Raw genomic sequence first — 12,032 nt, forward strand, 5'->3', positions numbered from 1 at the left:
GGATGGTGGGGATGAAGGTGGGGGTGGTGGAGGTCGGGTAGCGGGAGTGGTGGGGTTGGGGTGGTGGTCATGGGGGTAGTGGGGGTGGTGATGGGGGTGGTGGGAGTGGGGGTCATGGAGGTGGTAATGTCAGAGAAGAGCTAAATGCTGGGGTCTGCACTGCCTTTTAGACACTTTTTTTTCATCTTTCCCTAAGAACCAAGTTTTGCCCTTTTGGGGGGAGATGTCATTTCTTTTGAGAATACATGTTTTAGGGTATATTTTTGAAAATCAGCTGGAACTTTGTTTGTAATTGAAAAGAAAATTAAGATAATACAAACAAAATGAAAAAACATAAAGTGCAGAAAAGCAGGAATGGCTGCTGTGAGTATTACGTGAAATATTGTATGTTTGTCATTTGGTTGGATATCTCATCAAACTTATTTAAACGAGGCCATTCCAGGAGTACTTTTCAGGTTGAGCACATTGCTTCTTGATGGTTCATGGTGTTTTTCTTTTCTTTCTTCACAGGGTATTGTGGTATATTCATCTGGGTTTTGTTCCCATTGGAATCAATGACAGATGGTAAGTGGGTCAAAGAGAATCCATATGTTCAATGTGTGGGAGGATGTTTTCTGGGGACGAGACCCTTCTGTCCCAGGAGGCTGAGCCATAGCTGAACACTTGCTGGGAGCTACTCAGTGGCAGAGCAAGGGATAAATAATATCCAGGTCTCCCGGTTCCTGCTCCAGGCACTTACCTTTGTGCCTTGGATTCACTGTGTGACCTCAGGTGAGTCACACAAAATCTCTCTGATGGTCACTTTCCTCAGCTGTGAAATACAGTTAACACAGGTTCCTATCCCAAGGGTACATTGTGAAGCTTAAATCAAAAGAGGTAACTTTGTTACCCACCTGGTATATGGATGAGAGCTTCATAAATGGTAGTGTGGTGGGAATGGGGATGAAATTTACTCAAACTACAACTCAATGTGGAAAGAATGCATTTTAAAAATGTATTAAGTGTTCTCATTTTCTACATAAGCTGCTGCTGGATGGAGAGGAAAAACGTTGCCAGGTCTTCAGGTCCTTAGTGTCTCAGTCCTGGCTCAGCCTTATTTGGGAAACTCAGTTAATCTTTCAAATTTCTTACCCTACTCTTGGTCCTCCCAAAATGGTGGCTGGGTGTTAGAGTAGGGGCAACTATGGGATCTTGTGGCTGTCAAGGGTGGACTCTGGATGGGATGTTTTGTCTACCGGTAGAGCATGGCCCCACCTTGCTTGTCTGGTAGTCCTCTTTGCAATTCTGTACCCCCCAGGGGTCCACAAAGGAGCTTCTGCTTTCCATGTTCAGGCTATAGGAACCCAGAAGAGTTTTCTTGGACCTCCTACTGGCTACCTTCCTCTGTGGGTTCTAATCTTTGGCTCTCATACCCTGTTGGATATGATAGCAGCAGAAAGGAAACTTCTCTTCTAGACTGGGAAATTCTGCCTGGCTTTTGTTGGGAGAAGTCAGGCCCTAGCCTTGATACCCCTAAATTCACCCATTCCTGTCCAGAAGTTTCTGAGGTGAGGTGGCAGAGGAGTAGGGCTCCTGGTGGGTTCCTCTCATCTCTCTTTATTAGCTTCCTACAATGTTTTCTCTTCCCTTGTGATAGATATTTCCCTTATACCATGGCTTAATGAAAACTCTACTTTCCAGTCCTTCAAGCCTGGTTACTGCAAAATCTTTTTATTGAGATATGACTGACATATAACATTGTGCACGTTTAAGGTGCGTGCATGTTGATATGATACACACGTATATTGAGAAATGATTATCACCATAGTGTTCACTAATATCTTCATCACCTTATATAGCTACCATTTTTTTTTTCCTGGTAAGGATATTTAAGATCTACTCGTAGCAACTTCCAAGTATACAATACAGTATTGTTAACCAGAGTAACCATGCTGTACACTAGATTTCCAAAACTCTTTCATCTTATAAGGCTTTGCTTTCAAGGCTATTGTTTTGCTGGGAACCCAAACATCCAGTTTGGTAATTAAAACCTGAACATTACTGTTTGGCTTTCATGTATGTCTGCTGCTAAGACATCTTAATTCTTCCTGAATGAGAGTAAATCTTTTGGCAGAATGTGTTGGGGGAGGGGGCTCACAACCATATAAGTGGAAAAGAGAAAATCATATCACTATATTTCCAAAAAGGTCACCTTGATAAAAAAAAAAAATCGAGGGGCGCCTGGGTGGCTCAGTTGGTTAAGCGACTGCCTTCGGCTCAGGTCATGATCCTGGAGTCCTTGGATCGAGTCCCACATCGGGCTCCCTGCTTGGCAGGGAGTCTGCTTCTCCCTCTGACCCTATCCCCTCTCGTGTGTTCTTTCTCTCTCATTCTCTCTCTCTCAAATAAATAAAATCTTTAAAAAAAAAATCGAGGGCGCCTGGGTGGCTCAGTTGGTTAAGCAACTGCCTTCGGCTCAGGTCATGATCCTGGAGTCCCGGGATCGAGTCCCGCATCGGGCTCCCTGCTCGGCAGGGAGTCTGCTTCTCCCTCTGACCCTCCTCCCTCTCATGCTCTCTGTCTCTCATTCTCTCTCTCTCAAATAAATAAATAAAATCTTTTAAAAAAAATAAAATAAAAATAAAAAAATAAAAAAAAATCGATCATTATTATTGATTCCAGAAAGCCCTTGGCTGGTGAGGAAGTCATTGTGTGACTCTTCACAGCTCTGGGACCCAGCCTGGGCCTGATACTGCACAGGCGAGTTAGGTAGATAAATAAATAAAAGAAAGAATCTGTGCCTCACATGAGAGTGTGAGAGATGTTATAGTCAAGGCACATACAAGGAATTTGTAAGTGGGAATTCCAAAGGCTTAAATTTGAGAAAACTGGGCACTACTGGAATTAAAAATTATAAACACAGGGATGTTAACTTTGTGATAGTTCATCAAAGTGCACACTTACAATATTTGTGCTTTTCTCTCTATATCATACTTAATAAAATACTATGAAAATGCATATACACTTTGACACAGAAATTCCTAATCCAGAAATTTATTCCAAAGAGATATTTGTATAACGTACAGAGATACGTCACCATACACTCAAGGATGTGTTCATTATACTATTCCGATAACAACTTGGAATAATCAATGTTTGTTTACATGAGGGACTGGTTGGATAAAACGTTGTGTTTGTTAGAGTAACCCTAGCTACTGTAACAAACCCAAAATTGTCCATGGCTTAATAAAAAATTTTTAAGAGTCCAATGCAGATATTTCTGGCCAGTGGGTGATTTTTCCTCCAAACGGTAATTTGGAGACCCAGACTCCTTCTGTCTTGTGGCTCAGCCATTTGAGGGTCTCAGAGTCTTCTGCAAACCATGGCCAAAGGGAAAAGAAACAGTGGAGAAGGCACACCCACTTTCTAAAAACCGAGGTCTGGCAGTGAGGCATGTGGTATTTGCTCAGGGTCATAGGACCATACCTGGACACAAGGCACGCTGGGAAATGTAGTCCATGGTGGGTAAGCTGCCTGCTAGTGACAATTCCATACCATGGAAAGGGGAGTGTGGAGTTTCTGCTTGAACCTTTGGCTATCAAGACATCTCTGGCACAGTTAATGCCTTTGGACACAATGGGAACTACACAGTGTTCAAAAGCATGAGTTAGATCTGTATGGACTGACTTGGAAAGTTGCCCCATACATATCCTTCTCTTAACTTTTTATTATAGAAATATTCAAGCATTTCAAGCTGGTGCAGCCACTCTGGAAAACAGTATGGAGGTTCCTCAAAAAGTTGAAAATAGAGCTACCATACGATCCAGCAATTGCACTACTGGGTATTTACCCCAAAGATACAAAAGTAGGGACCCGAAAGGCTACGTGCACCCCGATGTTTATAGCAGCAATGTCCACAATAGCCAAACTGTGGAAAGAGCCAAGATGTCCATCAACAGATGATTGGGTAAAGAAGATGTGGTATATATATACAATGGAATATTATGCAGCCATCAAAAGGAATAAGATCTTGCCATTTGCAACGACGTGGATGGAACTGGAGGGTATTATGCTGAGCGAAATAAGTCAAACAGAGAAAGACATGTATCATATGACCTCACTGATATGAGGAATTCTTAATCTCAGGAAACAAACTGAGGGTTGCTGGAGTGGGGGGTGGGGTGGGAGGGATGGGGTGACTGGGTGATGGACACTAGGGAGGGTATGTGTTCTGGTAAGCGCTGTGAATTGTGCAAGACTGTTGAATCTCAGATCTGTACCTCTGAAACAAATAATGCAATATATGTTAAGAAAGAAAAAAAGAAGAAGAATATAGCAGGAGGGGAAGAATGAAGGGGGGGAAATTGGAGGGGGAGAAGAACCATGAGAGACGATGGACTCTGAAAAACAAACTGAGGGTTCTAGAGGGGAGGGGGTTGGGAGGATGGGTTAGCCTGGTGATGGGTATTGAGGAGGGCACGTTCTGCATGGAGCACTGGGTGTTATGCACAAACAATGAATCATGGAACACTATATCTAAAACTAATGATGTAATGTATGGGGATTAACATAACAATAAAAAAAATTAAAAAAAAAATAAAATTAAAAAAAAAAAAAAAAAAAAGAAATATTCAAGCATTCAAAGGTAGGGGAAATAGTACAATGAACTCCCAGTACCCATCACCCAGCTTCCATGCTTGACAAATTTTGCTGCTCTTGGTTTGCAAGACCTACTCCTAAGTGAAAAAGCAAGTTAAGAGCACAACAGAGTTGTCCAACAGAACTTTCTATGATGATGGACCTGTTCTGGATCTATAGTAGCCACTAGTCACAAGTGGCTACTGAGCAATTGAAATAAAGCTAATAGGATCGAATAATGGAATGGTTCATTTTATTTAATTTTCATAGATTTATTTGTTTGTTTGTTTGTTTTTAATTTTATTATGTTATGTTAGTCACCATACAATTAGATGGTTAGTCACCATCATTAGTTTTTGATGTGGTGATCCACGATCCATTGTTTTTGTATAACACCCACTGCTCCATGCAGTACGTGCCCTCCTTAATACCCATCACCGGGCTAACCAATCCCCCCTTTAAAAGATTTTATTTATTTATTTCAGAGAGAGAGAGAGAGAGAGAGAGCACGAGTGGGGGGAGGGGTAGAGGGAGAGGGAGAAGCAGACTCCTCGTTAAGTGGGAGCCCGAGACAGGGCTCTATCCCAGGACCCTGAGATCATAAGGTGAGCTGAAGGCAGACACTTAACCAACTGAGCACCCAGGTGCCCCAATTTTCATAAATTTAAACTCAAACAGCCATATATGATTTGTAGCTACTGTTTTGAAGAACACAGTGGATTGTATATTGTATGATCTCACTTGTGTTAAGAAAATTGTGTGAATTTATAAATTTATTCATATTTAATAATATACTTGCATGACTGAGCCTGTGAATAGGACTTAGCGTGGAGGGGATTCACTCTAAGCTTTTGACAGTGATTTCCTCCAGGTATAAGGATGGGGGACTGAGAGATCTTCACTTTTAATTTTATATACTTCTGCATTGTTTGAATTTTTTTTACAAGTAATTACTATCTTCTTAAAAAAAGATACAAACAAAACAAAAATGCACGAAAATAAGGATGACCATCTGCTTTTGGTCAGTTTCTGTAGAAGCAGAGCCTGATAGGATTTTTGTGTGAGTAATTTATTGAGGGAGGACTGTCAGGAAGCACTTGCAGGGGAATGAGGGAAGTAGGACAGGGCGGAGGAGAAACTAGCCTCCCAGAAGGTGTTTTGGGAGAGTTTCAGCCATAGCCTGGTCTCACAAGGAGCCCTGGAGTGTGAAGTGCATCCCAGAGGTTCACCTGCTCAGATGCAAGGCAGAAGCTGTGCTGTAACTCACCTGCACCTGTCTGCCAGTCATTGCCTGGGGGATGGGTATGCCATCCCGGTAAAGCAGATGGGGGGTGGTGGGTGCCAAGAGTGGCCACTATCCCACCCCTTCTTACCTGGCAGGTTGTGAAGGGCTCATGAGCTGATGTAGGAGAATCCCCAGGAGGAGACTGGGTTTTCCCCTTCACATACCCACTCCTGCTTTCCTAACTTGCTGCTGTAATCACTGGCACTCGGGGAAATACGGAGACTGGCTGGCTCACGGCCACTTTCAAAGGGATCTGATGGCTTCTCATTGCTCTGCTTGTGGGCTGGTGACAGCTGCAGAGCATGTGTTCTGGGAAGAGGCCTCCCAGACTGAAGGCAATTAGACCTTGGGCAAGCACCTTCAGCTCTCAGTTTTGTCATCTGATTAATGGGTATTGCAATGACCCCACACACACACCTGATCCCCCCCCCCACCTGATGGGATAGTTGTGAGGACTTGACTCCATGTGCAGTTGTTAAGAGGTGGGTTCTGGAGTCATACTTCCTGGGTTTGAATCTTGGTTCCAGTGCTCACGTATTTCAACAAATTCCCTAAAACTTCAGTTTCTACGAAAATGAGGGTCAGAGGGGTTAATCCAACTGGGTTTTGATGAACATTATATGAGGTAAGATACAGGTACCAAATGGTACCTGGAACATGGCAGGTGCACAATTATGTCAACCCTCCCTCTCCTCAGAGAAACCTAAATTTTCTGGTTCATACTGGCTGGGCCAAAGCTGTAGTGAGTGGGTTCAGTCAGGGCAATGGCCAGGACCCCTGGATGCCCTGCCAACCTTGCCCATTCTAGCTGCTGTTCTCTTTCCTTCTGACTGGCGGTGTGACCCGGGGGAGGCTATGCAAACATATCTGTTTCCACATCTGTAAAATTAAGTCCTAATGTTTACCTTGACATAGGGTAACCAACTGTCCTGGTTTGCCTCTGACAGGGAGGGGGCTTCCCGGGACTCTGGACTTCTAAGGATAACACCAGGAAACTCCTGGGAAAACCGGGGTTACTAGGTCAACCCATCTGGAAGCATTATTGTGGGCCTGCAGGAAATGCATGGAAGGGGCCTGGTGCTTGGGGGGCACCAATGAAACAGAAGCTCTAGTTCTATCTTTAAAAGTCTTTTTTTGCCCCTTGGAGTCTCCTTACGCTTGGGTCAATTAAGTGATCATCCATTAAGTTGTTTGGCTCATGATTGAGGATCATGTGTCTGTCTCAGGGGGATTGTTGAAGGGGTTTCCTGGCTTCTTGCCCTTGCAGTGGCCACCAGAGGACACCAGGGAGTGCCCAAGTCAAGTTCCGCCTCTTCTGCCCACAACCCTCCAGGGCTCCCACCACCCTGGGGTAAAAGCCCAAATCCTCCCGGAGGCCCCCAAGGCCCGACATGACCTGCCCTGTCCCCTCCCTGCCCTGCCCTGCCCTCATCCCTCTCTCCCCCTTGCTTACTCTGTTCCAGCCACACATCCCTCCCTTGCTGTTCCTCCAATACCTCAGGCCCAGTCCTGCCCCAGGGCCTTTGCATGAGCTGTGCCCTCTGCATGGGATGCTCTTGCCCTACATATACACTTGGCTCTCTTCCTCACCTTCTTTATATTTCAGCTCATGTGTCATCTTCTCAGTGACTACTCTATTTTTGACGTTGTATCTCTCACCCTCAACTCTCCAGGTTATCAGCTCTGTGAAGGTGGGGAATTTTGTGTGTCTTGTTCCACTGCTGAATCCATAGTGCCTAAAATAGTGCCTGACATATAGCAGGTGTTTGTATTTGTCAGAGTTATCCAGAGAAACAGAACCAATAGGATGGATACATATAGATTAAAAATTTATCATAAGGAATTGGTTCATACAATTAGGGAGGCTGGCAAGTCCTAAGATATTTTTTTTTTTTTGATGGCTTAAAACAATAGAAATTTATTCTCTCACAGTTCTGCAGCCCAGAAGTACCAAATTAAGGTATTGGCAAGACCATACCTTCTCTGAAGTTTTCAGAGGAGAATTCTTCCTTGCCTCTTTTTATCTTCTGGTGGTTGCTTATATACTTGGCATTTCTTGATGTATGGACACATTGTTCCAATCTCTGCCTCATCATTATATGGCATTATCCCTGTGTGTCTCTGCGTTCAAATTTTCCTTTCCTTATAAAGACTTCAGTAATATTGGATTTGGGGTTCACTCTAACCCAGTATGAACTTATCCTAACTTGAATATATCTGCAAAGATCTAATCTCCAGGTTATGTCTCATTCGCAGGTTCTAGGTAGACATGAATTTTGGGGAGCCCGCTATTCGAACCCAGTAGAGTTGATATGACAGTTAGGTGAAACACTATACAAACTGTAAAGTACAAGTTGATTCCATTTCTCAAATTTCTAGTTGTTAGATAATTTTTATGTAGATCTAAGGAAACAAATTATTCATTCAAGAGCTACTTTTATAAGTTGTAAAAAAATCATTTACTAATTAAAGAAAAAATGAGATAATTCCTACTCCAAAATAAAGTTACAAAAGAAGACAAAAGAATTTTTATGTCTAGTATGACATTTCATTATGTAAAATTAACTCATTTTAGAAAATCTATAGTCATGGGATGTATGAGGCAGGAATTACAACATATTGAACATCAAGTTTAATTTTCCATTAGTTATGTTGATGATTAAATTATGTTGATGAGATAGTGTGCCCTTGAGCCAAAGCTTAACAGTCTACTTGCAAGTTTTTGGGGGTTTTTTGCTTTTATTTTATTTTATTTTTTATTTTTATTTTTTATTTATTTTTTATTTTAATTTTTTTATTATGTTATGTTAGTCATCATACAGTACATCATTAGTTTTTGATGTAGTGTTCCATGATTCATTGTTTCTGTATAACACCCAGTGCTCCATGCAGTACGTGCCCTCCTTAATACCCATCACTGGGCTAACCCATCCCCCAACCCCCTCCCCTCTAAAACCCTCAGTTTGTTTCTCAGAGTCCGTAGTCTCTCCTGGTTCATCTCTCCCTCAGATTCCCCCCTTCATTTTTCCCTTCCTTCTCCTAATGTCCTCCATGCTATTCCTTATGTTCCACAAATAAGTGAAACCATATGATAATTGACTTTCTCTGCTTGACTTATTTCACTTAGCATAATCCCCTCCAGTTCCATACATATTGATGCAAAAGTTAGATATTCATCCTTTCTGATGGCTGAGTAATATTCCATTGTATATATGGACCACATCTTCTTTATCCATTCATCTATTGAAGGGCATCTCGGCTGTTTTCATAGTTTGGATATTGTGGACATTGCTGCTATGAACACTGGGGTGCACGTGGCCCTTCTTTTCACTACATCTGTATCTTTGCCCAATAGTGCAATTGCTGGGTCATAGGGTAGCTCTATTTTTAAATTTTTGAGGAACCTCCACACTGTTTTCCAAACTGGCTATATCAACTTGCATTCCCACCAACAGTGTAAGAGGGTTCCCCTTTTTCCACAACCTCTCCAAAATTTGTTGTTTCTTGCCTTGTCAATTTTTGCCATTCTAAATGGTGTAAGGTGGTATCTCAATGTGGTTTTGATTTGAATTTCCCTGATGGCTAATGATGATGAACATTTTTTTCATGTGTCTGTTAGCCATTTGTATGTCTTCTTCAGAGAAGTGTCTGTTCATGTCTTCTGCCCATTTTTTGACTTGATTATTTGTTTTTTGGATGTTGAGTTTGAGAAGTTCTTTATAGATCTTGGATACCAGCCCTTTGTCTGGAGTGTAATTTGCAAGTATCTTCTCCCATTCCATGGGTTGCCTCTTGGCTTTGTTGACTGTTTCCTTTGCTGTGCGGAAGCTTTTTATCTTGATGAAGTCCCAAAAGTTCATTTTCACTTTTGTTTCCCTTGCCTTTGGAGACATGTCTTGAAGGAAGCCCTATGGCCAATTTCGAAGAGGTTACTGCCTCTGTTCTCCCCTAGGATTTTGATGGATTCCTGTCTCACCCTGAAGTCTTTTATCCATTTAGAGTTTCTTTGTATATGGTGTAAGAGAATGGTCCAGCTTTGTTCTTCTGTATATAGCTGTCCAATTTTCCCAGCACCATTTATTGAAGAGACTGTCTTTTTTCCATTGCATATTTTTTCTTGCTTTGTCAAAGATTATTTGACCATAGAGTTGAGGGTCCATATCTGGGCTCTCTATTCTGTTCCATTGGTCTATATGTCTGTTTTTGTGCCAGTACCATGCTGTCTTGGTGATCACTGCTTTGTAATATAGCTTGAAATCGGGCAACGTGATGTCTCCAGCTTTGTTTTTCTTTTTCAACATGTCCTTGGTGATTCGGGGTCTTTTCTGATTCCATACAAATTTTAGGATTGTTTGTTCCAGCACTTTGAAAAATGCCATTGGTATTTTGATTGGGATGGCGTTGAAGGTATAGATTGCTCTGGGCAGCATAGACATTTTAACAATGTTTATTCTTCCCATCCATGAGCATGGAATGTTTTCCCATCTTTTTGTGTCTTCTTCAATTTCTTTCATAAGTGTTATGTAGTTTCTAGAGTATAGATCCTTTACTTCTTTGGTTAGGTTTATTCCGAGGTATCTTATGGTTTTTGGTGCTATTGTAAATGGAATTGTTTCTCTAATTTCTCTTTCTACAGATGTGTTGTTAGTGTATAAGAAAGCAACTGATTTTTGTGCATTGATTTTGTTTCCTGCCACATTACCGAATTGCTGTATGAGTTCTAGTAATTTGGGGGTAGAGTCTTTTGGGTTTTCCACATAAAGTATCATGTCATCTGTGAAAAGAGAGAGTTTGCCTTCTTCTTTGCCAATCTGAATACCTTTTATTTCTTTTTGTTGTCTGATTGCTGTTGCTAGGACTTCTAGTACTATGACCAAATGGACCTCATAGATATATACAGAACATTCCGCCCTAAAAAACAGAATACTCATTCTTCTGGAACGCACATGAAACTTTCTCCAGAATAGACCACATACTGGGTCACAAATCAGGTCTCAACCCAGAATAGACCACATACTGGGTCACAAATCAGGTCTCAACCTCAACCAAAAGACTGAGATTATTCCCTGCATATTATCAGACCACAATGCTTTGAAACTGGAACTCAATCACAAGAAAACATTTGGAAGAAATTCAAACACTTGGAAGCTAAAGACCATCCTGCTTAAGAATGTTTGGGTCAACTAGGAAATCAAAGAAGATCTTAAACAATTCATGGAAACCAATGAGAATGAAAACACATCAGTCCAAAACCTATGGGATACTGCAAAGGCGGTCCTACGGGGGAAATACATAGCCATCCAAGCCTCACTCAAAAAAATAGAAAAATCCCAAATTTACCAACTAACTTTACACCTCAAAGAACTGGAGAAAGAACAACAAATAAAGCCTAAGCCATGCAGAAGAAGAGAAATAATAAAGATTAGAGCAGAGATCAATGAATTAGAAACCAGAAATACAGTAGAGCAGATCAAAGAGGCTAGAAGCTCATTCTTTGAAAGAATTAATAAGATCGATAAACCACTGGCCAGACTCATCCAAAAGAAAAGAGAAAGGACCCAAATTAATAAAATCATGAATGAAAAGGGAGAGATCATGGCTAACACCAAGGAAATACAAACAATTATTAGAAATTATTATCAACAACTATATGCCAATAAATTAAGCATCCTGGAAGAAATGGATGCCTTCCTGGAAACCTATAACTACCAAGACCGAAACAGGAAGAAATTGACAACCTGAATAGAACAATAACCAGTAACGAGATTGAAGCAGTGATCAAAAACCTCCCAAAAAACAAGAGTCCAGGACCTGATGGATTCCCTGGGGAATTCTACCAAACATTCAAAGAAGAAATAATACCTATTCTTCTGTAGCTGTTTCAAAAAAAATAGAAACCGAAGGAAAACTCTCAGACTCATTTTATGAGGCCAGAATTACCTTGATCCCCAAATCAAGCAAAGACCCCATCAAAAAGGAGAATTTCAGACCAATATCCCTGATGAATATGGATGTGAAAATTCTCAACAAAATCCTAGCTAATAGGATCCAACAGTACATTAAAAAGGTTATCCATCATGACCAGGTGGGATTTATCCCTGGGATACAAGGGTGGTTCAACATTCGAAAA

General features: G+C 41.4%; 1 protein-coding gene across 1 annotated transcript in view; it reads left to right on the plus strand.

The window, feature by feature from the left end:
- ADGRE1 (adhesion G protein-coupled receptor E1) overlaps positions 1 to 12,032 on the plus strand; it is a 59,448-nt gene that overhangs the window by 1,913 nt on the left and 45,503 nt on the right. Inside the window, exon 2 of the mRNA XM_032394680.1 lies at positions 511 to 564. Within this exon, the coding sequence (XP_032250571.1) occupies positions 511 to 564 (54 nt within the window). The remainder of the gene's footprint in view (positions 1 to 510; positions 565 to 12,032) is intronic.

The sequence above is a fragment of the Phoca vitulina genome, unplaced genomic scaffold (assembly GCF_004348235.1).
Source record: "Phoca vitulina isolate PV1807 unplaced genomic scaffold, GSC_HSeal_1.0 scaffold81, whole genome shotgun sequence".
NCBI classification, from domain to species: Eukaryota; Metazoa; Chordata; class Mammalia; order Carnivora; family Phocidae; genus Phoca; species Phoca vitulina.